Genomic DNA, 25,921 nt, shown 5'->3' on the forward strand with positions numbered 1-25,921 from the left:
GAGCCTGGGTTTGGGTGACACCCTAAGCCAAACCCCAGCATTGGAAAAAACCAAGTGTCCCAGTGTCCACCATCTCTTTCCTGGAAGGCCTCGTGTTTTCTCATTTGTGGTAAGCCATAGCATGACTGTGATTATGTGCAAATGAGGGCATAGTGTCTGGAAATGAAAATGGTGTTCTGCTCTTGGCCACACAGCTCTATGAAACGGTTGGGCTCGGCAGCACTAACCTGTTGGTGGAAGTGTTCATACCAGTCCCTGAGACTACGGTTCTTACTGGGAGAGCTCCTGTGGAAGAGATGGAATTCAGCAGTGACCAGCATGTGCAACTGGACCATGAAGGCGTGGGAAGTGGTACAGAGTTGTCTTTTAAGTCCAAAGATTTAGAAGTTGCTCACATGCTTGTTGCAGACCCTGTGTTGGGACATAGTGGGTTGTTTGCTGCACCTGGGTTCAAATCCCCAAAGTTAATCTTGATCTTTCAGCCTAAAAGGCCTAGGGGGGAATCATATTTATATAGCAACCTGAGCACCTCGTATGATGATAAATGTAGTTAAAGAAAAGGCATTTATTACCTTATCTCGTTTTATTCCCCCCCCCCCCGTCCCCCGGAACCCTGGATAGTAAGTGTGTGTCCTTGTTCCCCCACCACCACCCATTTTATTTTCACAAACAAGTTCTGCAATGCAGATTTGGCTCAGAGATGGTGACGTGCTCAAGGTTACCCAGTGAGCATTATAGTTGAATCGGAGATGAGGATTGAAATCCAAGTCTGCCTGGTCCACATCCAATACACTGTTCGCTATACGGACACTCTAATTGAGTCGAACAGCTCAATACATACTGCCTTTACTTCTTTATTGGGCTGTAAAAGTCTTATTTTACGATTGTTGGTTCAAGCCAGCCAAGAGCTGCATGTGTTCCATATTACACTCATGATTAATTATTTTGATTTTTCTGCAGGATTAAAATGTAGGAAAACAATTCAGGTTTCTTTCGATAAATACTCCCTAGCTTTCTTTTTCCTGTTTCTTTTATGATTATAAGCATTTATAAGGAACCTTCGCTTTACTTGCTAAGTAGATATTTTGACTAGGTGTATTTCCTAGAGTTTGTGTTTCTAATCTGTTCAGGGTGTCCTGAAATTTTGGAGAGCTCACGAGATCAGCCTATAGGACCCATTTGGGGAATTTTCATGTCTAAATTTGACATGGTATCCAATGCTATTCTGTAGGGCAGGAGTGGAGAGGGGTGGTAGGCTAAATCTTTAGGACACTCCCCACTCCAGCCGCGGTGGCCTCTGTGACATATAGGTGGGGTTGCCCTGCTATTGTTGTGACCCTGGTGTCTAGTGATCCATTCACTCAGGAAGTGTGATCTGGGCCACTGACTATCTAGCATGTCCCTGGCATGTAACAGTTAACAAACTGGTTTGACGAAATCACCATTTGGTGATGTCAGAGCCACCCGAGGTCCCAGCTCACAAGAGACCAAAATCCAGTCCAAGTTATATACAAAAGGTTTTATTGAAGAACATTGTTGTCGTTACGTCCAGGCTCCGTGGCTCAGCATCTGTTACCCTTAGATGTTTGAAGTCCCCTCTGAGTCAGTCCCGCCCCTGCACCAGCTTAAGAGGCTTGTACTGCTCCACCTTTTCCTCTCCTTCCTTTTCCGCAGGGTCTTCCTGCCCCCCTGTGCTCCCTCCCTTCGGGACTCCCCCGAGGCTGAGTCTTCTGACGCCTGCTCCCCCCTCCTTCGTGCTTTGGGACCAGGCTCCTCCTCAGGGCTCTCCTCATTTCCGCGCGCCTCCACATTTGAACTTGGCGCGCGTACGTTGCCTCTGACCTTCCTTTCGACCGTTACGCTACTCTCGGTACTACACTCCTCCCCTTCCGGCAGGACGTTCTGCTCCGAACTCCTTCCCCTCTCTGCTCCCTGTTCTGCTCCTTCTGACACACTGGTAACTCCACCCCCTTCACTCCGTTCCGACGGAGAGGCCGGTCCCGATCTCCAACCCCCACTGGGGATTCCCTCTTCGTTCCCCTGCTTCTGACTGCTTCCCTCTCTACTGCCCCTTTGCCTGACCAGGGGGGCTCCCTTTTGGGAATCCTCGGATTCACTTGACGGACTCACTGACAACCTCGGGTCATCGTCGTCCTCTTCCTCGTCACCCTGGGACCCCTCCCCCTCGCTCTCTGTCCCTGAAACCCTGACATCCATCCCCCCCTCGAAGCCCCCCCTTCCCCCCTCCCGCCCTTCGGGTGCAGGTTGTAGGAGCTGCAGCTCTTCGGAGGTGGATGCAGGATACAGGTTGTGTACCTCCATATCCTCTGCTTGCAGTTCGGTGTATGAGTGTTCGAATTCGGGTTCTTGACCCAAAGTGTTCTCTTCTCCCTCTTCCATTGGTACCTCGTCTGGTGCTGCCGGCCAAGGTCCCGTCAGCCATTTCCTGCGCCAGTCCTCCTCTGGTTGCTCGTCCCACCAATAGGAGGTTTCTGTGTCCACCCCTGAGCACGATCCCCTGGGCGGGCTAGATTCTGGCGTTCTCTCCTCGGCTGAAGAAAAACCCCGGAAAGTACTGCCTGAGAGTGTGGGCGTAAAGAGCCAGTCATCAAAGTACTCGGCTGGCATGGGTCTATGCGGGAAAAGGGCATGGAACTTGTCTTTTAGAAGAGGTTCGTCTAAAGCGTAGCCCGGCACCCAACCGTTGGCACTGGCTGGAGTGCCCTCTGTAGCTAGAAAGTATTCTACCCCCTCTTCCCCCCATCTCGAGTCCAGGATTTCTGTGACCTCGTTGAGTGGTTCGGCCCTAGGCGCCCTCTCCCTCTCCTGTGACTTAGTGTGTAGTTGCGGGACTGTTTCAGACTCCTGAAACCTGTGCGGTGCCTTGTAGGGGGTGAGCACCGACCTATGAAATACCGGATGCACTCTGGAACCTTCGGGGAGGGCTAGTCGAAACGCTACAGGGTTGATCTTAGCCTCCACTTGGTACGGCCCTAACTGCCTGTGCCCTAGCTTCTTCTTGGCCAACGACTTGGCTGGCATGGCTTGGGCGGCTAACCACACCCAGTCCCCCACCTGGATCTCCTCCCCCGCTCTCCTGTTTTTGTCTGCCTGCACCTTATATGCTTGCTTGGCCAGCTCCAAATGTCTCTGCAACTCTTCGTGCACCTCCTGCAGCTCCGCTGCAAACTGGTCGGCTTCTTGCGGCACCCCCTCTCTCGGTGCCCCGAACCCCGGGAAGGTTCTGGGATGACGACCATTGTTCGCGAAGAACGGCGTCACCCCCGTGGACGCGTGCTTCGTGTTGTTGTAGGCAAACTCTGCCATCGGCAGGTAGTCCACCCAAGCTGCGGGTCGCTGATTGGCGTAACATCTCAGGTACTGCTGCATGATCGCGTTGACCCTCTCAGCTTGGCCGTTGGTCTGTGGGTGTCTCGCCGACGTAAGGTTGATCTTGACGTTCAGGATACCTAAAAGCTTCTGCCAAAAATTGGAAACAAACTGGCGCCCCCTGTCGGACAGGATGGACTGCGGCAGCCCATGCACCTTGAACACGTGATCAATGAAGAGTTTGGCAGTCTGCTCCGCCGTCGCCACCTTCGCGCACGGAATGAAGTGCGCCATCTTGGTGAACAGGTCCACAACCACCAGTACCGCTGTCTTCCCTCTGGAGCTGGGCAGGTCAGTAACGAAGTCCAGGGCTACCCTCTCCCACGGTTGCTGTGGCGTTTCCAGCGGTTCCAACAGCCCCGCTGGCTTCTGGTGTACTGGCTTGAACCTCTGACAAGTGTCACACCTGGCGACGTAATCCGCTACCTCTCCGCGCATCCGGGGCCACCAAAAGTCCCTTGCCACCAGTTCTATTGTCTTCTCCTTACCGAAGTGGCCAGCACTGGGGGCGTCGTGCAACTGCTGCAGAACCTTTGCGCGAAGCTCGTCGCTTGGCACGTAGAGGGCACCTTTGCGAGTTAGCAGTCCGTCGCGCAGTTGGAACTCTTCTCCACTCTGCACACCTCTGCGCAACTCCTCCATTTTGGACTGTGCGAACTGATCCACTTGCAACGCGCGTCGCACCGCGTCCAGATCTACTGCGATGGCAGCGCACGACCACGCCTGCGGTGCGAAAATGTGCTTGGCTGCTACTGGCGCCGCTTCATCGAGATATTGCGGTTTCCTGGATAGCGCATCGGCTATAACGTTGGAATCTCCTGGGATGTACTCTATCCGAAAGTCGAAATCCGCGAAGAATTCCGCCCAGCGCATGTGTCTCTGGCTTTGGAGCTTCGCCGTGCGCCAATACTCTAGGTTCTTGTGATCCGTGCGGACCTGTACTGTGTGCTTGGGCTCCTATGAGGAAGTGTCGCCACGCTTTGAAAGCTGCGTGAATGGCTAACAGCTCCCTGTCCCATATGGTGTAGTTTTGCTCCGCCTTGCTGAGCTTTCGGGAGTAAAAGGCACCGGGTCTCCAGTTTCCATGTGGATCTTCTTGCAGGAGTACAGCTCCAACCGCCCTGTCTGACGCGTCGGTCTCCACTCGCATGGGCCTGCCTGGATTCACGTGCAGCAGTTGCTCCTCGGAGGCGAAAAGGCTTTTAAGCTTCCGAAAAGAGCGCTCCGCCTGTTCCGTCCACACGAACCTCTTCTTCTTGGAACTCAGAGTGTCCGTGATCGCTGCTGTCTCCTTTGCAAAACCTCTGATGAATTTGCGGTAGAAGTTGGCGAAGCCGACGAATCTCTGGACTTCCTTCCGATTGCGTGGGCTCTTCCAGTCCAACACCGCGCGGACCTTGACGCTGTCCGTGGCCAGCCCCTTGTCGGACAGCTTGTAGCCCAGGAAATCCACCTCCGTCACATCAAACTGGCACTTCTCTAACTTGGCGTAGAGCCTGTTCTCCCGTAGTCTTTGCAGGACTTCCTTTACGTCCCTCTCGTGGGCCTCTTCCGTCTCCGAAAAGATCAAGATGTCGTCGAGGAAACACACACATTTCTTGTAGAGGAGTCCTGCTAGCACGTGATGCATAAAGGCTTGGAATACGTGAGATCCATTTTGGAGACCAAACGGCATAACTCTGTATTCATACGTGCCCAGAGGCGTGAACATGGCCGTTTTCCACTCATCGCCCTCCCGGATGCGTATGAGGTTATACGCTCCACGCAGATCCAATTTGGTGAAGATCTTCCCCTTCCTCACGGTTGCTAGGAGATCATCTATCTTGGGCATGGGGAAGGCCTTGGGCTTGGTCATACTGTTTATGAACCTGTAATCCACAATGAGTCTTTTTTGGGGCGTGTCTCTCTTCTTTACAAAGAACACAGGACTGCCCCCCACTGCTTTCGATTCCCGGATGAATCCACGCTTCAAATTGTGCTCTATGAACTCCCTGAGCTCTTGCATCTCGTCCTCAGACATGGAATACAGTTTTGCAGTCGGCAACTGCGCCCCCGGCACCAGGTCGATGGCACAATCATAAGGTCTGTGGGGCGGCAACTGGTCAGCTTCCTTCTCGCAGAAAACCTCCAGGAACCCTTCGTACTTGCTAGGTACTGCCTGCACCATGCCAAGTCGCAGCTGGTGCTCAGCCCCCTCCTCCTGGGAGGACTGGATGCAATTTTGAGCACAGTACGATGAGCAAAAGGTGATCTGGCGTTGGTACCACGCTACAGCAGGACTGTGTCTCTCCAGCCAACTCATGCCTAATACTATAGGCGTGTCAGACAGTTGGGTGACATTGAAGCTAATGACTTCTCGGTGATCTCCTATCCGCATCACCATGGGAGGTGTCTGTTGCACAACTTGCCCTCCTAGCAATTTCCTGCCATCCACTGTGACTACGTTCAGAGGCGTTGTGGCGGGCAGAAGCGCTATGCGATGCTGCTTGACGAATTGCATCCCCACGAAATCGGCATTGCTCCCCGAATCGATCGTGAGGGGCACTTCTAGGGTGGTCCCATTTGGCAACTGAAGTGTTGCAGTGAGCTGCACCGCTGGCTTGGGTGGTAAAGGGTCTGTGGGTTGCAAGGACGCTGGGGACTGTTCTACAGATTCGCCTGGCTGAGCCCCAGCAATTCTGCTTGCAGCCAGGCATTGTCGTTTCCCTGAAGCTCCTCTTCCTGGATCATTTCTGCAGCTACCGTCGCTAAAGCTGCAGTGTGTTTCTGGAGCCTCTGGGGGCACTCTTTCGCCATGTGCAGTGCACTGTCGCAGATGTAACACTTCCTGGTCCCTCTAGGAGGCTTCGCCTTTACTGCACCGGAAACTGGGGCTCTGGCTGTTGCTTGAGCCTTAGCACCACCAAGTTCCATCGGCTCCTCCCCCTGCCTCCCCAGCGGCGAGGGATGTGACTGACTGAACTCCCTGGGGATGAAAGAAGACGTCCTCGCTGGTGGACGCACCTGACGTTCTTCCTCATTGTGCCAAGGACGTCCCTCGTGACGTATCCCAATCGCCAGAGCCCTCTGCACCACCTCCTCCAGGGTCTGAGGTCTGTCTCCCCTGGCAAGTTCGTCCTTTATGGGACCGCTGAGACCCTCCCAGAACAAATCCCTCACAGGTGTGCAGTCTTTCTCCCAGCGTAACGCAGTCAGTAAAGCAAAAAATCTGGAATGGTACTGACGCACAGTGGCTTTGCCTTGCCGCAGTCCAAATATCTCCCTGCGTGCAAGATCCAAATCTACGGTTGACTGGAAGCAGGCATCCATCGCTTTAATGAATTCATCAGAATCGCGGCGGGCAGGGCCATCTTCACGCCACAAATTGCGCAACCAGTCTCTGGCCGGCCCATGCAAGTGAGAAACAATAAACCCCACTTTCTCCTCCTCATCTTTAAAGTCATGACGAAGCAAGTGTAATGCATACAAAACGTCTGCTCTGAAACTGGGGTAGTGCTTCAGGTTCCCATCGAAGTGGGTGACTAGGCTGCCCCCCCCCCCGCCTTCCAAGTCCAATGCCCTCTGATCTGGACCCTGGGAACCCTTCCCTGTTTGCACGCTCCCACCTTGTTTGCAGGTCCTGGCAGCGCTTCTCCATTTCGTCATGCTTCTTCTGAGACGCAAGGACTGCAGCGGTGAGTTCGGAAACTGTAGTTCGCAGTGCTGTCAGCTGATCCTCCGCACTCATGGCTGTCACCGTTTGTGAGCTTTGCAAAAAAAAAATTTGCGTTCTTTGGGAGGGGACTTACTGTCAGAGCCACCCGAGGTCCCAGCTCACAAGAGACCAAAATCCAGTCCAAGTTATATACAAAAGGTTTTATTGAAGAACATTGTTGTCGTTACGTCCAGGCTCCGTGGCTCAGCATCTGTTACCCTTAGATGTTTGAAGTCCCCTCTGAGTCAGTCCCGCCCCTGCACCAGCTTAAGAGGCTTGTACTGCTCCACCTTTTCCTCTCCTTCCTTTTCCGCAGGGTCTTCCTGCCCCCCTGTGCTCCCTCCCTTCGGGACTCCCTCGAGGCTGAGTCTTCTGACGCCTGCTCCCCCCTCCTTCGTGCTTTGGGACCAGGCTCCTCCTCAGGGCTCTCCTCATTTCCGCGCGCCTCCACATTTGAACTTGGCGCGCGTACGTTGCCTCTGACCTTCCTTTCGACCGTTACGCTACTCTCGGTACTACACTCCTCCCCTTCCGGCAGGACGTTCTGCTCCGAACTCCTTCCCCTCTCTGCTCCCTGTTCTGCTCCTTCTGACACACTGGTAACTCCACCCCCTTCACTCCGTTCCGACGGAGAGGCCGGTCCCGATCTCCAACCCCCACTGGGGATTCCCTCTTCGTTCCCCTGCTTCTGACTGCTTCCCTCTCTACTGCCCCTTTGCCTGACCAGGGGGGCTCCCTTTTGGGAATCCTCGGATTCACTTGACGGACTCACTGACAACCTCGGGTCATCGTCGTCCTCTTCCTCGTCACCCTGGGACCCCTCCCCCTCGCTCTCTGTCCCTGAAACCCTGACAGGTGAGTTTGGACAAAACAACAAATTTGCTGCTAACCAAGAATGGAAATGTTAAGTCTTCTTCCTATGCTTGTGAAAAGGGGATGGAGCTTGAGATTTCTGACCACTCATGCGTGTAACAACAAGCCACATTTTTGTTTGCTACATCTGATCACGCTAATGTGTTTGGTCTCTCATTGCAGGTGTGCCATTTTCATTTGAAGCCGATGGCAGTAATAAAATTATTTTAATGACCTCAGGCAAAGTGTCCTGCAGTGTTTCCTGGGCAGTTGGAGAAAACGGGATACCCTTAATTCCACCAGCATCACAGAAGAACGCTGGAATCTCAAGGTAAATAAACTTCAGCAAGCATTTCAGAAACATTTTTAGTATATGCAGTTAGATAAATCATTCTATGGGCAAGCAGTTTCATTTTAATATCTGTTTGGTCAGCAACATAAAGTAATAGAAACCCGTCTGCTCACTGCCTCTAAAAAGCATTTTATTTATTATGCATGATTGCTAATTCTAGTTGTACTCAGAGTAGGCCTGTTGAAATCTCTGTACTGGTGTACATTGATTTCAGTGGGTCTTCTCTGAACATGACTAGCATGATAGACCACTATTCATCAAGAGAGTTCAAGGCGCAGCACATGGGTTTCTAGGCTGTCTCCATCTAAGCACAGACCAGACGCAGATGTAAATTTCATCAGATTTCCGGTATCATATCCCTTAAGACCAAGCCTTTCCCCTAGATATAGTTTGCTGGTGTTCTGCAAAGCTCAAGGTCTGTCCATTTGTCTCCCTTATGTTAATAATATAAGAGTTTTGCTGAAATTACAAAAAGTTAGGTACCTTTCTGCGTCTTGTGGAGAACTACACAAAAACGTATTATTTTTCTTTACCTCAGATGAAGGGTGTTATATAAATATAATTAATAATAATAATAATTAACCCAATTAGGGAGTAGGGGGCGTATGCTGCCTCTTTTTTCACTACCCCCCAAGAGTTATAGGTTGAACTTGTGTAGTGGAGAGTCCCTGTAGTTGCCTCGTCTCTCTGTAAACGTAAAACTTGCCCTTTATTTATGCCCCCAGTGTGCAGGGACTCCTTAGGAGACAAATCAATACAGAAAAACTTATTGGAGTTCTAGAACATTTTAGCAATTAGGAATACTGAGAAGTGAGTTTCAAAATGTACCCTTTGGTGTACAAATAAGAAGGCAAATGAACTAAGTTTCCAAAGTACAGAAAGCCATACCTATTAGAACCATGGATTGTAGGACAAGTGTCACTTATCTGGTCCCAGAAAGAATAGGCAGATTGCTTTTAACTTTGTGTTTGTTGGTTGTTTGTTTGTTTGTTTGTTTGTTTTAAAAAATATTACTAAATGTTGTCATTTCAGTGCTTTGAAGAATATTGATGCCATTGCATCAATCGGCACATCGGGGCTGACTGACATGAAGAAACTTGCCAAGTGGGTAGCAGAGGCAAAGCTCGATCCAAACGACCCAAGCAATGCTGCTCTGATGCAACTCATAAAGGTAAGAGTGGCTCCGTGAAACATGGTGCTGAAACCTTGGATTTGCAATCCCTGCTCCCTCTGCCTCCGGAGTTTCATAGAGATTTTCCTGCCCGGTGCTGAGAGAGCTATGCCGTATTGGGTTCTTGGTCTGCAACTAATTTTTGCAGAGGGGGTGGGCCAGAATGTTGCTCCCCTATGTCCTCAATATCTCTCTTACATCTGGGTTGGCAAGGAGGTAAAAGCTGGGCCACCTCCAGGAGGAACCGTGTGCTGATTCCCAGTGCAGGGGGTGGGTTAGAAGCCACCTAAATTTGCAACACCTTTCCATAAACTTAACATTTATTGTTTAGGTTGCTACAAGCGGCGATGCTTCCGTTCCTGATTTCTTCAGGCTGGAGCAGCTGCAGCAAGAATTTAATTTTGTTTCTGATGAGGAGTTTGACAGATCTAAAAGATTCCGGCTTCTCCAGCTCAGAAATAGCGAAGTGGCTGAGTTTCGAAGTTATAAGTGCGTCCCATTGTTGGAAAGAGAAATCAGCGAAAGAATCTTCCAGGTCAGACGTCACCTAAAATGGTTGGGATTAAGTTCATCATCTTTTGGATGAAGTATCCTCCTCTTAAATAGATTCACTGCTGCAGTGTGTAAAAAACCCAGTGAACCTCATTTTAGAGTGTTCAGAGCAGTTCTTCCCAAACTTTGTTAAGACCACAGCCCCATTGGTTCCATAAACTCATTCCCAATGTCCCCTTAAAAAAGGTAAAGGGACCCCTGACCATTAGGTCCAGTCGTGACCGACTCTGGGGTTGTGGCGCTCATCTCGCTTTATTGGCTGAGGGAGCCGGCATACAGCTTCTGGGTCATGTGGCCAGCATGACTAAGCCACTTCTGGTGAACCAGAGCAGTGCACGGAAACGCCGTTTACCTTCCTGCCGGAGTGGTGCCTATTTATCTACTTGCACTTTGACGTGCTTTTGAACTGCTAGGTTGACAGGAGCAGGGACCGAACAACAGGAGCTCACCCCGTCACGGGGATTCGAACCGCCGACCTTCTGATTGGCAAGTCCTAGGCTCTGTGGTTTAACCCACAGCGCCACCCGCGTCCCTAATGTCCCCTTACCCTGTCCTATAAAAAGCAGCATTTAGTATAGTGGTTTGCACAACCCAGTAAGGATGATAACAGCACAGTAAAATTCAAAACAGTTAACAATTAATTGCACATTTTCAAAATCCAGTCAAAATGATTACTTTAGATTAGATTAATTCCACTGGGGGCAGGACCACCCACTTTGGGAACCACTGGTTTACAGGATGGTGGTAGTATAATACATTTGAAGCAGAAAAGTCCAGGACTATATATATATTTTTTTTAAAAAAAAATCTGACTATTTACTTGGATTGCTAAAATTCTAGTTTCTTACTCATCTTTATCACTTGACCACCCTTTCATTAGTTGGAGGGTGTTTAGGGCTCCCTGCTCCTCCCCAAAAAGTGGGATTTTCTGTTTATACCTCAGGGTCCCTTTTAAATCCCTTTGAAGCCCCTTCTCTGCCTGACAGCACCAGAAGTGATATAGAACATTTAAAGAGCTCGTGGTTGTTGGCATTTTCGTTTTAGGAGTACGAGAAAAGATTGCGTGAGAGGGATGTCGTTGATACTAAAGACCATCTGGATACACACAGAGCATTAGTTGCAAAGTACCTCCAAAAGGTAGGAGGCAAAATAGAGTCTTTCTTTTTATTATGCACAATTCTTTATTTTGGCAAGAACTGTGCTGGAGTGTGTGTATTGAAGTCTTCATCGGCCACCCTCTGTGACTTCTGCACTCTGGTTCCTTCGATGCAAAGGGCCAAATTAGATGTTAATCAGGAGACATGTGAATACCTTGAAGGCACTTGCATACGCTCCCTCGGCTGTGACATCTCCAGTTTGGTTCAGCAAGTTCCTTTTGGGTATCCTGACATTGTGAAACATTGCAAAGCTGCCAATCCAAAAGGATGAATTAAGAGATAACACCTGTGCATTCAATGAGCTGTAGAAATCAAATGCTGAATACAGAGACAGTTATTAGTTTCTCAGTTATTAGTTTCTGCTTTGTGCTCTTGTTCCTTCAAATACAATACAATGGTACCTTGGGTTGAGTACTTAATTCGTTCCGGAGGTCTGTACTTAACCTGAAACTGTTCTTAACCTGAAGCACCACTTTAGCTAATGGGGCCTCCTGCTGCTGCCGCGCTGCTGGAGCACGATTTCTGTTCTCATCCTGAAGCAAAGTTCTTAACCCGAGGTAATATTTCTGGGTTAGCGGAGTCTGTAACCTGAAGCGTATATAACCTGAGGTACCACTGTAATCTCCCAATGGTATGTGTTTTTAGTTCTTTGGGGTGTTTTCCCCCATGAAAATGTGTACTGGGGGCTGTAGTCAGGCGCAGAAGTGAATATCAAGGCCTTCAAAGCAGGTTAATTTCTTCCACCTGAATGGCTAATCTTATCTGGCTGTTGATAGATAGATAATACTTTTTTTGGCTATAAGCCCACAAGGTAAAACAAATCAATAGATAAAATAGCATTTTACAATCTAAAATATCAACTAAAATGTTGCTGATTATGCTTGGGCGGGGGGCGCTGTTAGGCTGCTCCTGTTCAGTTATCTTGTTTGTAGGCACATACAGTGGTACCTCGGGTTACATACGTTTCAGGTTACAGGCGCTTCAGGTTACAGACTCTGCTAACCCAGAAATATTACCTCAGGTTAAGAACTTTGCTTCAGGATGAGAACAGAAATTGTGCTCCGGCGGCGCAGCAGCAGCAGGAGGCGCCATTAGCTAAAGTGGTGCTTCGGGTTAAGAACAGTTTCAGGTTAAGAACAGACCTCCGGAACGAATTAAGTACTTAACCCGAGGTACCACTGTACTCTGTTTTTAAAAACGATTGTGTACTGTCCTGCATGTCCTGTGGGTTGTTAGGCAGCCTAAGAGTATTTATATAGATAAATAAACCCCCTAATTGGGTGTTTTCAAACAGTGCTTAGGTTGGGTGGGGAGCAATCTTATGGGAAGATCTGCCAGGATGAGTGGTTTAGGACGCATTGTATCTCCAGCTCAGCCAAGCTTAGCTGGCATTTAGTCCTCAGCCCAGTCTTCTACCTCAGTGTAACTTGCTCATCCTGGCTTAGCTATGGCCAGTATAAGTCCCCCAAAGTGGGCATTCCGAGCATGTGGTGGTGGTGGTGGGACCAAAGAGATGAGACTTAGGCTGGATCCTCAGCGTCTTCAGCTTGGTCATATGACCTGGCAACCTAGCATAAGATACTATTTTAAAGACCAATTTCCCCATCTTTCTTTGCTTTCATCTTTTAATACTGAGCGGAGCTTGCCTCTAGTGTAACTTTAAAGGTAAAGGACCCCTGACAGTTAAGTCCAGTCGCGAAGGACTCTGAGGTTGCGACGCTCATCTCTCTTTACTGGCCGAGGGAGCTGGCATTTGTACGCGGACAGTTTTTCCGGGTCATGTGGCCAGCATGATTAAGCCGCTTCTGGGAAAACCAGAACAGCGCACGGTAACGCCATTTACCTTCCCTCTGGAGCAGTACCTATTTATCTACTTGCACTTTGACGTGCTTTTGAACATCTAGGTTGGTAGGAGCTCACCCTGTCGTGGGGATTTGAACTGCCAACCTTCCAATCGGCAAGCCCTAGGCTCAGTGGTTTAGACCACAGCGCCACCCTTCACCATCTTAAATTACACCAGCCTGCCTTATGCTCGCTTCTTGTACATAGGAATCCATCCTTTGTCATGGCCAATGGCTAGTACAATAAAGTTATTTGATTTGGATTGGATTGCATCCTTGGTTTCAACTTAGCCTAACGATTGCTGAGGAAAAAGTAGTGAATAAAATGCATAAAAGTGTGTTTACAAAGTGAAAATAGGTGACACTACACAGCCCACTAAGAAGTCAGCTCTTAGCATATGCTTTGAGTTTGTGAAATAATTGGTTATGTAAGTACAGGCTGTAATCTTTGGCCTGCCTTGTTGAGAAGTAAATGAAGATCCCTAGAAATGCTACTCCAATGTCTTTTAAGTGATTTCAGATTCAAAGTAAGTTTTGTTTTCTTTTCAGGTTAGGGAATCGGTCATTAACCGATTTCTGATTGCAAGGCATCATTTTCTCCTTTCCGATCTGGTCAATGAAGATGAGATCCCTACTCTTGGGTAAGGAAGAGAATGGAAAGTTAGATCAGAGCCATAATAATGAGCTTCAAGTCAAACACATTTCTGTTTTATTAAGTTCTTGATTTGTATTTTTGCCAAGCTCTCTTTTCCTTTTTGTCGTTTTAAAGTGGAAGGTTTCTGCAAGGTGTCACAAACATCTCTGCAAGCAAATGATATCTGACTTTTACACAAATGTGTATGCTTTTGAAATAACATAGGGGCCAAATGCAGCCCTCAAGGCTTCTCTGCCTGGCCCTCAGGACTGCCTTCATCCCACACCCCTCCCTGCCCCTGCTTTTTGCCCTCCTCAAGTGCTTTTGCCTGGCTGAGATGTGGCCTTGAGCTGTGAGAATGCCCTCCTGCTTGCAGGAACCTGTGAGCTTTCCTTTGTGGGGCTTACAAAGCTACAATAATTGCGCCAACCACTTTTTTTCAGCCCCCACTAGCATGCAGCCAGTGCTCTGTGACTTTGGCCTAGGCTTGAGTTGTCCTTAAGAATCTCAGCGCAAGAAAAGGGAGTGGGGAGTTTCATGTGTTTTGCAATGTTTCAGGAATGACCTCAGCCAGACTTTGGCTGAAATACAGTGTTTTAGAGCATTATGCCGCTGCCTTGAGCTAGTGAGGAGCTTACTAAGACTTGCATAGTTTTATTTATACGTTTAACTGGTCACCCATGCATGCTTAGGTAATTATCATTCCATACATGCAGATGTGGCAGAAAACACCTGTCAGGCTCTATTTCATGCTACAGAAAAAGGCAACATTAGGCACACATGATTGATAGCTGCATTCCCCTCCCCATTTCCCCCAAGTGGCTTGTGAGGAGAGCAGCTGAGATTTCACACACACACTTTCATTTACATGGGAATTTGACTATGATTCTTATTTGTTATTTCTGGGAAGTTTTCAGATAACTCGTCTGTTGTGTGCATGCATTTGTTTTTGCTTGGGATTTTTCTTGGGAGTTTGTAACATACAAATCCACATAACTGTGTTTTATTCTTGGTTTTTCTTTTTGTCCTGCTTTGCCTTCTGTTAAGTTCTGATGGCCCAGGGTATGTCATTATGCATCTGTTAATTTCTGCTTCTCTGTTGGTGGTTGCTTTTTGCTATGATACATGCATCCAAACAGGCATGTTTTGTAGAGTACTATCATTGCTTATATGCCATATGTATCATACGGTGTAAGCTCTTATTTATACCTTCCCGTATCTATTTCCTGTCTGTTTTTCCTTCACTTTTTATCTCAAATAACATTGATAATTACCTTTTTAATACAAAGTATTTTATCATTTATTATAATAACAGAAAAAGTTACATGTGCAAATCTATTTAACTCTGCTTTTTTTAATTAGCATTTTGGGACTCAGCCTGTTTAAATTGGCGGAGACAAAAAGACCCTTAAAACCAAGACGAAAAGAGAGGAAAAAAGTAACTGTGCAAAATCTCTCAGATGGTGACATAAAACTCTTGGTGAACATCATTAGAGCTTATGAGATTCCCATTAGAAAGCCTGTTGGGAGGTATGGAACTTTCTTTCCATTTTTCTTCACACACAGATTGTCTTTCCTGAGAAACATGTATGCTGTCTTTAGAAGGCTGATCAAGGTCTTCATTTTCTGAGGATCCTTTGAGTAGATCACTTAGTCGATTGATTTTGCTGCTTTTTTTTTGCACTGATTTATTTGTCTTTGTTTATCTTAAGTGTTTTCAGCACTATCTTTTGTATACTGTTTTGATGTTTTTATCAAAAAGGTATAAATTATTTATCCATCTTTATCTTAGTGTAAATAAAGTACAAATCCCCTGGGGCTTCTATCTCTAAACTCTAATCCACACCAACCTCATAACATGTGAAGATAAAAATGGAACAGTTTCTTGTACTCTGAGCTTCTTGGTAGGGTCCAAACAATTCTGACCCCCTCAAAAAAAAAAAAATCCAAGTCATTTTGTTTCTGGTTATTTGCTCAAACTGGTTCTTCTTCATGGTCCAAAAATGCAATAGCCCTAGGACTACAGAAGCAAAGGGAAGGCACACATTGGCATCTGCCACTAGCCAAAGCACCAAGGGGCACTAGGAGACTGCAGCCCCTGCCTGCTAGGAATAGTCAGTGTGCAGCAGCTCTGAAAAAGGCAAATGACACACTAGGGTGGTCAGTAGGACAAGGATTGAAAAGAAAACTGTTGACATAACACCACTATACAAACCAATGGTGCAATCACACCTGAAATAATGTGTACCCTTCTGGTCAACTCACCTTAAAAAGATATTGTGGATGCATCAGTATCATATTGGAGCATCCAGCCTATTTTGGACTGAATACACCTTAAATTCCATGTTTTCTAAAATTATTTCCTTTCACAGAGTGTATATTTTGGGTGTACGAATCACAGGTTCTTTGAGTTCACAGGCAGAGAGTTGAGTGTGCTACAGCTTTCTCAGTCCCCCGTTTCCATATGCTCTGTGCTCACTTACCCACTCTGAAAGATGGAGATGGGCATGGAAGAGACTTGATCTGGATTGTGGCTATTCCTTCAAATAAGATCAAGAACCTTAGTCTTTAGTGCTGCAAAGTCTCATTTATGAGAGGTGCATTTGCAACAAACTAGCTCCTGTTGTTCGGTCCCTGCTCCTGCCAACCTAGCAGTTCGAAAGCACGTCAAAGTGCAAGTAGATAAATAGGTACCGCTCCGGCGGGAAGGTAAATAGTGTTTCTGTGCGCTGCTCTGGTTTCGCCAGAAGTGGCTTAGTCATGCTGGCCACATGACCCGGAAGCTGTACGCCGGCTCCCTCGGCCAATAAAGCGAGATGAGCGCCACAACCCCAGAGTCGTCCACAACTGGACCTAACAGTCAGGGGTCCCTTTACCTTTACCCTTTATATAAACAGTGTATCTAAATAAAATTAAATAAAAGCAGAGCGTGATCACTTAGCCTGGAATAATTGGCATGATGGATCCAGATAAGATAATGATTAGGACAGATGTTCCTTTTACTCAGGGTCCGCTTGGCACACACTGTGGAGCTCTCAGTACATTGTTGAGTCTCCATGTCTAATGGCCTTTTCCCAGTCCACACTTTGGCTTTCGACTTCTATCCACACTGACATCCTTTGTCCAGAACTGGCAGATCCAGACCATTGGCAACCAGAGTCTTTTCCTCCTAAGGAGCGGCAGATGGAGTACCTGTCTCTTAGAGCTGGTGGGGAATTCTCATCCTTTGGTTTCTTGTAGCTTCCATCCTGATTTTAGTGTGGTTGCACCATAAGGTGAGATTTGTGATGTGCCCATTTTGGTTAAAGGATCTACTCTTGACAACTCCTTTATTGCTTACCTTGGCAATGTTATTATAGGAAGAGCATAATTCAATAGCATACATTTCCTTATATTGTGTAATAGTAAGAAAAAGTGAAGACATCTAAAGCTATACAACATGCTAATTTTAATACATATTATTGTTAGCAAGCCTAACAATACATTTATTATATTTATATAAAAGTGTATTACAACTTCGGGCAGCCTCATTTTGATTGGAATTATATTACATCTGTAAGTAATGGTTTTTTTAAAATCCCAGGGAAAAACATTGCAGCAGAAAACATCTGCCCTGCAAAGCTTTCTTACAAAGGTAGTAAATTTTTTCGCACCATAGGACACACTTTTCCCCTCCTAAAAAGCAAGGGAAAATGTGTGTGCGTCCTATGGAGCGAATGCAGGGGGGAGGCAGGCGGGAAAAGCCCCCAAGAGCTGCACACAAGCTCTGTGTGCTCTTGCGGGCTTTTCCACAGGAGGGAGAAGGGACTGACTGGCCGCATCAGTCCCTTCTCCCACCTCCCAGAAAAGCCAGGAGAAGCCGCGATCTCTTTAAAGGAGTTGCGCGGCTTCTGCCGGTTTTGCGGGAGGTGGGTGAATCCTCCCACCTCCCAGTAAAGCCAGGAAAGCCCTGCGCAGCGTCTCCCGGCAAGGAGAGGCTTCACGGGGCTATGGATTCTTTAGCCCCGGGAGGGAGAGGCTGCATGGGGCTAAAGGGGAAGCCAAAACAGCGAGCGGGATCCATCCTGCTCACTGCCTTGGCTTGTGCCATAGCCGCGTGCAACCCCTCCAGCAGGGAGAGGTGGTGCGCAGCCTGTACGCTGCTCTTTGGGGCTGGGGGGTTTTTTTTCTTGATGTCCCCCCCTAAAAACTGGGTGCGCCCTATGGTGCGAAAAATACGGTGTATGTATGTATAATTTTTTGCAGAATTATATTTTATTCAGTTTTCAGTGTACCTGCATTTTTTCATGGTCTTCTTGGAAATTCACTGTGATTTTAAAAACTTCTTCCTCTCTAGCAAGCTTCAGCAACCATCTAAATCTTCATGGTCCTTCAATGAGATGTTTGCTGCTTCTGCGCCCCCACAGAGCCCAACCCACAGCGTAGACTGGGCCTTTAATCAGGTAACACCAAGCGCCGGCCAGACGCAAGTTTGGAAACTGCTACATCAGATCTGACTATTAGTATAGAAAAAAACCCAGAACATTTATTTTAGAAATATATTTCATGAGTTTGCAGCTATTTTTTTTATTAAAAAAAATCATAGAAAACTGGGGTTTGTTGTCTCCTTTTTCCTTATAACTCCTCGAGGTAATTCAGTTTGGTTCCATATCTTCTTATACTAATCTAAAAGTAATGGAATATTTATCCTTTTCTGGAAAGCATAATACATACACTTTAGCAATAATCAGATGATTGGTAACCAATCCAAGTCTATCTTTTAAGACAGCGTAACAAAATTATGGTGAGGTCCTGAGGGTTGGTGGGTCAGATTATTTCCAGTTTTTGAAAGTTTTCCATATGTTTGTTCTTAAGCACATTCTTTCCCATTTCCATTATAGCTTCTCTTGACTGCCACTTTTTTCTAGCGCCACGGTCACAGTTGTGTCCGATGTAGTTTTGTTATGCAGGCAATTACAATATACAACTTGATAAAACAACTATTTATCAATAATTGTTCATTGTACCTCTGTAGCAATGTATTAATAATAGTTATTACATCAATAATAAAATAATTTAAAAGGCCCCTTGAGAGTAAAAGGTGCGTCGTGGCTTACATGTTGGAAAGTTAATACTTGCCATTAAATAATTTGCAAGCATCCTTCTGCACACTTTGGAAAAACGTGAGTGCTTTGTCTGTTTCATTGTAGGTCTTAGTCCGACCTTTTGTAGAAGTTTCTTTCCAGCGAACGGTTTGCCGAACAACCACTGCTGAAGGACCAAACCCAAACTGGAATGAGGAGCTTGAACTTCCATTTAGGTGTGAATGCATCTTCTGAAATGTTTAATTCTCTGCCTCGTGGTATGACAAATGATAGCCTAGCGTGAATGTTTAAGGACTCCTCACTCTCTCCATATAACCTAAATAGCTAGCTTTTGACTTCTGAATTCAGGAGCACTGTTGAGGCGGCAGAGTGAGGCCTCAAGCCTTTTCTGATATTGGTGTCCCCAGTGTATGGTGGTGCTTGAGTCCGGCTTTCTCGCTGCCACCACCATGAGGTCTCTGTTTGCACTTGCTTTGCTTTCCCTTATTAAAACAGATGGCTTCCATTGGCTTGTCAGAGAGAAAGAAAAGATGTGTAGTTGAGATGGGCAATGAATAGAATTGCCCCTTCTCCAGGCTCTGCTAATCCCAGTTTCAAGAGAAATGCGTTGGGTGGCCTCTACTCCATCTCATAAGCATTTCCGATAGCAATTCCATCAACTGCTTTCCATAGAAGTTAGTGAGATGCGCTGATGTACCTGAAGGAATTACTCTGGTGAGTTTGCTCACCACTGCTCCTTCTTGGTCTGCAACCTAGCACTGATTATCAATGTGCTCGATATTTGAGCAACATGAAACATTCCTTGATATGTACTGAGTTGAATAGGATCCAAAATGCAGTCTGATTGGTCCTAGAACAATAGGATCCAGAATGCAGCAGTCTGATTGGTCCTAGAACAAAAGGATCCAGAATGCAGCAGTCTAATTGGTCCTAGAACAATAGGATCCAGAATGCAGCAGTCTGATTGGTCCGCAGGAGCCACCCAATCCAACTCCAGGTGGAAGTGAATCCGTAACCTGATTGGCCTACAGGAGAATCCCGGAATTAGCCAATCACGTGGGGCCCATCGCGTAAATAATGTATATAAAGCAGGCATTTCGGGGGGACTTCCATTCCTCATTACTATGAGCTGAATAAAGAGCATGAATCCAATCTCGACTCCCAAGTATATTTCACTCCTGAACACAGGAGAACTTTTTCACTGGCTAAGTTAAATGCTTTTTTGCCATCAGCATTTATGGAAAGTTAATCAGGCTACCTGAGCACCTGACAGATTGTCCTTATTAAAGCAGCTTGGTGTAAACGTTGGTTCAGGTGATTCTCGGCTGCAATTTTTGGCGGGCCATAAGAACCTGTTTCATCTCAGCTTGGGAAGATTCACTTGGAGTTTAATTTTATGTCTCAGTTTTAATGACAGATTCCAACCAAGATCTCAGAAAGATTTCTATAGCCATGAAAATCAGGTCACTTTTGTTAAAGGGAAGATGAGTTCTGAGTAGATTATCTGTATTTTTAACTAGTTGGATTTTGTTATACTTTTGTTTGAAAAGCCACTTTTTGTTTGCGTTTATACCGTATTTTTCGCTCTATAGGAGGCACTTTCCCCCCTCCAAAAATTAAGGGGAAATGTTTGTGCGTCCTAGGGAGTGAATGCAGGCTCCTTGGCTTCAGCGAAAGCAATGCAAAGCCTCCAAAGCACAGAGGGAGCTACGCATTGCTTTCACTGAAGCCTGGAGAGCGAGAGGGGTCGGTGCGCACCTCACGCTGTGCTCCAAAGGCTTCGGGTGGCTATCCCTGAAGCCTTTGGAGTGCAGTGGGACCTCGCGCTGCGCTCCAAAGGCTTCGGGGTTAGCTGCGCAAAGCCTCCGCAGGGCAGCGGGGTGCCTACATCCCACTGCCCTCCGGAGGCTTCACGGGCTGTCCCAGAAGCCTCTGCAGGGCACGGGGATGAAGGCTCCTCATGCCCTGTGGAAGGTTCGCGCAAAGCTAGACCAGCTATCCCGGCGGCTATCCCAGAAGCCAGAACAGCAAGAGGCTCTCTCAGAAACCAGATCCCTCTTGCTGTTCTGGCTTCTGGGATTCAGAATTTTTTTTTTCTTGTTTCCTCCCCCCCAAATTAGGTGCGTCCTATCGTCTGGTGCGTCCTATAGAGCAAAAAATGTGGTATATGTATATTTTCCTTTCTTGGTTCTGGTTGCCTTGATACTCATACACTCTATCTGATGTTTATGGTCTATATACCAAATAAATAAACCGAACTAAAGGAGAGAGGTGGGGGGGGGGAGCAGGAAGGAGTGAGAGGGAAGAGGCACATAAACTGGAACAATATATGTATGATTGCAAATTGTACAGAGTTTTTATTTCAGACATTTCTCTCATTTTTTTATAATGTTGCAGAGCCCCAAATGGTGACTACAGCACCTCCAGCTTGCAGTCAGTGAAGGATGATATCTTCATTAACATTTTTGATGAAGTATTGTACGATGTCCTAGAGGTAAAAAAAAATTAAATCTCAAGAGTTATGCATAATAAGGAGGTCAAGGTATAAGGAGCCTGACATGCTTGCCCGAATGGAGTCCAGTGATGAAAAGCCTCTGGAATCCACCCAGGATTCATCAGCTTGCTCCTTGTGTCCAGCCCATATCAGCCTTTGTGGGTTGAACTGTCAAGCACTGGTCTCATGCAGAGATGGCGCAAGAGATTAGGGCTGGGCCAAAATAGAGAACGCAGCGTCTGTCACGTAGAAGCCAACAAATGTTGGGCGGTCTTGGTAGCCAAGCACTAGTCTCTCAGTCTGGTTCAGTAGCACGGTTGCAGTGCGACACAATTTGCATTCACTTCTCACTGCAGACAGTATCTGATGAAGTGACATGACACTTGCATTAGGTAGGCTGATGGACCACTGCTTTTGACAAATCCCATCCCCACCCTTTAGACCCAGATACATAGGTTTCACTATAAACGCAAATATTTCCTGGCGTTAAACCTATTTTAATTTTCTATAAGACATTTTGCTATTAAAAAATGAAGGCAGGCAGCTTGCAAAGGAGCAGTCCTTTGCTGCTTCAACGACAATATTTCTTTTGTGTGTGGCATGATTATTATCCAGAGCAAACTTACCTGGAAGGGTTGCTCAGTGATTCTGACTTCTGGACGCCGAAGTTCAATGTCTAAACCACACTGGGCTTCTGCAAAGGATCTTACAAAGAGGTGTTACCATTTAAACGGCTAGTGTGAATTACAAAGAAATGCTCTGCTCTTCTCTGGTCTCTCGTGTGTGTGTGTGGTTTGCTATAAGGGTAGGAATATTTTTCACCCAAGAAGAACGCTTTTGCATCATGATGCAGTGCAGTTTGTGGAAGTCTTCTGTTTCAGGGTTCGCAACGAGGAGCCAGGGCACTGCTTAAAGCAGCTTCAGTAAAACCCAGAGCCACCTCATATTTTGACATTGCACAACCCCTGTAAAAGTTTTTATAATTCATCCCCCACACAGCCAAAATATCCTCCTCACTTTAATGGGGAGAATAATGCAATAATGGCAAGTAAAGGTAAAGGGACCGTTAAATCCAGTCGTGGCCGACTCTGGGGTTGCGACACTCGTCTCGCTTTATTGGCCAAAGGAGCCGGTGTACAGCTTCCAAGTCATGCGGCCAGCATGACTAAGCCGCTTCTGGCGAACCAGAGCAGCGCACGGAAACACTGTTTACCTTCCCGCCAGAGTGGTACCTATTTATCTACTTGCACTTTGACGTGCTTTTGAACTGCTAGGTTGGCAGGAGCAGGGACCGAGTAACGGGTGCTCACCCCATTGCGGGGATTCAAACCGCCGACCTTCCGATCGGCAAGTCCTAGGCTCTGTGGTTTAGACCACAGTGCCACCTGCAGAGTAGCTGTGTTGAAAAAGGAGAGGCATGGGAAGTAGCCACTTCATTTCTGGAGGAATTTGTCAAGAGTTTTGTGACTTTTCTTAGGATGATCGTGAAAGAGAATCCGGCGGAGTTCATACCCGTGTCGAGAAGCACTGGCTTGGTTCTGTTCGGATTCCATTTACAACCGTATATTTTCAAGCAAGGGTAAGTAAACATGAACAGGCAGAGGAGCATTAACGTTTTTGGAGCCTTAAGCAGTGAATAAAAAAAAATATCAAAATAAGTCATCCTTTTTATCATTAATAAAATAATATTGTTGCCATTCGTGGCTGCTTATGCTCAACTGCATATTGTTACATGGCGTTTTTGTTTTTTGTTTGTAGATAGATGGTACATTTAAGGTAGATATTCCTCCAGTTCTTCTTGGATACAGTAAGGGAAAAAATCTTGGAATTGAAAGAGCCTATGATTCCATTCGAAATCTGAGTGAAGGATCATATCTATCCCTGTTTATTACTATTGAACCCCAGCTCATTCCTGGAGAATCAGTTCGCGAAAAGGTAAATCGTGTTTTACTTCTGGGCATGTTTTTAAAATCTACAGCATAGTTCACTTACCCCTTAACTGCTGAGCTTGACCAAAGATAGTGGAGCCAATAGTCATATAAATGACCTGTGAGTTCCTGCTGGAGTGACTTATTTTCTGAGCCAATGTGTATACACTTATTTTAATAGACTGTAAGCATGTGTAAGGGCAAGTGGCAGTAAAAAAGTAGGAAACACATCACTTTTAGAACTAGACTGAGTGGAAACCTGATTAGCAATACAGTGGTACCTCAGGTTACATATGCTTCAGGTTACATACACTTCAGGTTACAGACCCCGCTAACCCAGAAGTAGTGCTTCAGGTTAAGAACTTTGCTTCAGGTTGAGAACAGAAATCGTGCTCCAGCGGCGCAGTGGCAGCAGGAGGCCCCATTAGCTAAAGTGGTGCTTCAGGTTAAGAACAGTTTCAGGTTAAGAACGGACCTCCGGAACGCATTAAGTACTTAACCCGAGGTACTACTGTAAATAAGGTGATTTGATTGACCAAATGCATTAATTAACTGTGGCAGTGCTATTGTTTGAAATAAGTAATTGCAATTGTCACAAGTCTGGCACTGCTGTTCCTTACGGCTCTCAGGTGTGCTGTAAGGCGGCACATGGTGGAATCCTGCTTCCTCTCTTTACAGAGGTCCTAGAGATAGTAGCTGACTGCAAGGAATCGAGCAAGCCAAGCATAGGAGATGAGCTCAGCTTAGCGCTCTCCTCGACATCTGTGGCAGTTTGTTAGCATGCATGCATAAATGCTTACCTATATATGTGGCCCTTTACAAAGTAATGTAAGCAACAAAAGAAGCTCTTTAGATTTCACTGACCTCATTTGTTCTCTTTCAGAATCAATGTTAGCTAGTTTCCTTCAAGACAGAATCCAGACTCTTAAGAGTTAGAAAGGAAAGGATGTACCCTGGAGTTGCAGCAAAAAGCTATACTACCAACCTTTTTAAAAGTAGTAGCTAGAACCAAAATTTCAGTCTGTTGGAAGACAGTCACTATCAAAATGCTAGCTAGACAGTGCTATTAAACATAGTAGATAACTCAGAGGGAACAAGTCAGGTAAGAAATTTCACAGATCAGCTATTTATTGTGCCTTGAGTTGCTAAGATGAGAATAGAATGTATTTTGCAGGGGGCGGTGGGTGTTAACTTCTTTTTTGCATCAGTTCTTTTAATGTGATTATTCTTCTATCTGATAGAACCTCATAGATTCCAGAAATTTCCAGAAGGTCTCTTCCCTCTAGTTTATGCAAGCACATTCCATGCTATGTGTCATAGCATGGAGACCATGCAGAATACCTAAACCTCCCCCCATCCCTATTATTACTTCTAAGCTTTCCACTAATACAAAACAATTGGATGTGTGCCTGTATTTTCTCAGCTGCTTATCTTTGATAGTCTTTCATGTTGCATTTTTTTTTACATTGTTCACACCTTTATCTCTTTTCTTGCTTACCTTCCTGAATCTTTGTAGATGAATGAAATGCTTAAGAAGGTACAAAATGTTCATACTTCTTATTTTACAGTGGTGGTGATCTGTTAGAATTGTTTCGTGTGTCCATGGCCTAACAATTTTTGTTAATGTAGTACTTTGTCTATAACGTGCGAATTAATATAGTGCAAATTTCTATGTGCTTAATTGTTGTACTAAAAAATGATGGGTGGCAGTTTTACTCAGAGTAAACCCACTGAAATTAATTGACATGACTAAGTTAGGTCCATTCATTTCAATGGGTTTACTCTGAGTAACAGTTGTGATGGGAGTGATAAAATGCTGAGTGCTCCACTATGGGCCACCATGTTGCAGTGAAAGTCAGTCATAGAAAGGTCTCTGGGCAATTCATGCTTTGTGCATCCCATAGATTCATTTTTTGCTGTTTGGAAAATTTGAAAAGTGTAAATTGGTATTTATTTTAATGGGAATCTAGAAAAGCATCAGTACATTTTTAGATGTCTGGCCAGATAAATATTATATGATGATAGTTAAATATACATTTCCTTCCTTTTTCTGTACGAAGATGTATGGAATATGCCCATTCTTTATCTAGAATTACAGCACCCACTCCCTATCAGCTGTTCTACCAGTTTATTCCTGACCACCTAACACCAGAACAAATTAGATATTACAGCGTTTTCATTGTGACTGGTAATACTGTACTTCCTGGTATAATATGGAATTCTGAGAGACATGAAAGTTGCACACAAAAACCTTGAAGGCTCCATCTAGACAACATACCAAAATCACAGTGTATTATCATCTTCTTGTACTTGAATGGAGGGCATAGTTGTCCTATTCATGAAGTGGAGATGTGGTGGTGGGAGAGAGAATTCATAAGCAAAATCACATGCACTTAACTTGTTTCTCCCCTAAGTTTGACACCCAGGAAGATGAACAACTTCTCCAAGCCGCTGAGAGGTACCAAGCTGACTGTGCGCTCAAGTTTCCAGGTCGCCAGTGCCTGACGACTGTAATTGACATCAATGGGAAAACAGTCTTCATTACCCGATACATCAAACCTCTGAACCCACCAGATGAGCTCCTACGGGTTCATGCCGACAATCCCCAAGAAACATCAGTAAGTGTTTCTCATGCAATAGAGGAATATGTTTTCAGTGATGGGTCAGAAAACAGGCTAGGAATCCAATCCAATAAGTGTGTGTACTGTATATGTCTAAGAGTTTGGTGGTTGCCATGATACAGTCAGTTAGGCTCTGGGTTTCACTGGCAGC

The 25,921-nt window shown here is 46.1% G+C and overlaps 1 protein-coding gene across 4 annotated transcripts in view; it reads left to right on the forward strand.

Annotated features, from left to right (window-relative positions):
- CC2D2A (coiled-coil and C2 domain containing 2A) overlaps positions 1–25,921 on the forward strand; it is a gene marked incomplete at its 3' end in the record, with an annotated part of 69,885 nt that overhangs the window by 25,324 nt on the left and 18,640 nt on the right. For 2 of the 4 annotated variants that reach the window (XM_083757281.1, XM_083757282.1), the window contains exons 15-28: positions 195–351; positions 8,120–8,267; positions 9,321–9,459; positions 9,791–9,994; positions 11,056–11,148; positions 13,559–13,650; positions 15,006–15,173; positions 17,980–18,085; positions 18,833–18,942; positions 21,125–21,221; positions 22,699–22,800; positions 22,980–23,156; positions 24,666–24,686; positions 25,564–25,767. In XM_083757281.1, the coding sequence (XP_083613407.1) occupies positions 195–351; positions 8,120–8,267; positions 9,321–9,459; positions 9,791–9,994; positions 11,056–11,148; positions 13,559–13,650; positions 15,006–15,173; positions 17,980–18,085; positions 18,833–18,942; positions 21,125–21,221; positions 22,699–22,800; positions 22,980–23,156; positions 24,666–24,686; positions 25,564–25,767 (1,818 nt within the window). The remainder of the gene's footprint in view (positions 1–194; positions 352–8,119; positions 8,268–9,320; positions 9,460–9,790; positions 9,995–11,055; positions 11,149–13,558; positions 13,651–15,005; positions 15,174–17,979; positions 18,086–18,832; positions 18,943–21,124; positions 21,222–22,698; positions 22,801–22,979; positions 23,157–24,665; positions 24,687–25,563; positions 25,768–25,921) is intronic. The other 2 variants (XM_083757284.1, XM_083757283.1) reach the window with 1 other exon arrangement.

The sequence above is a fragment of the Podarcis gaigeae genome (genome assembly GCF_964106915.1).
Source record: "Podarcis gaigeae genome assembly, chromosome: 9".
Classification (NCBI taxonomy): domain Eukaryota; kingdom Metazoa; phylum Chordata; class Lepidosauria; order Squamata; family Lacertidae; genus Podarcis; species Podarcis gaigeae.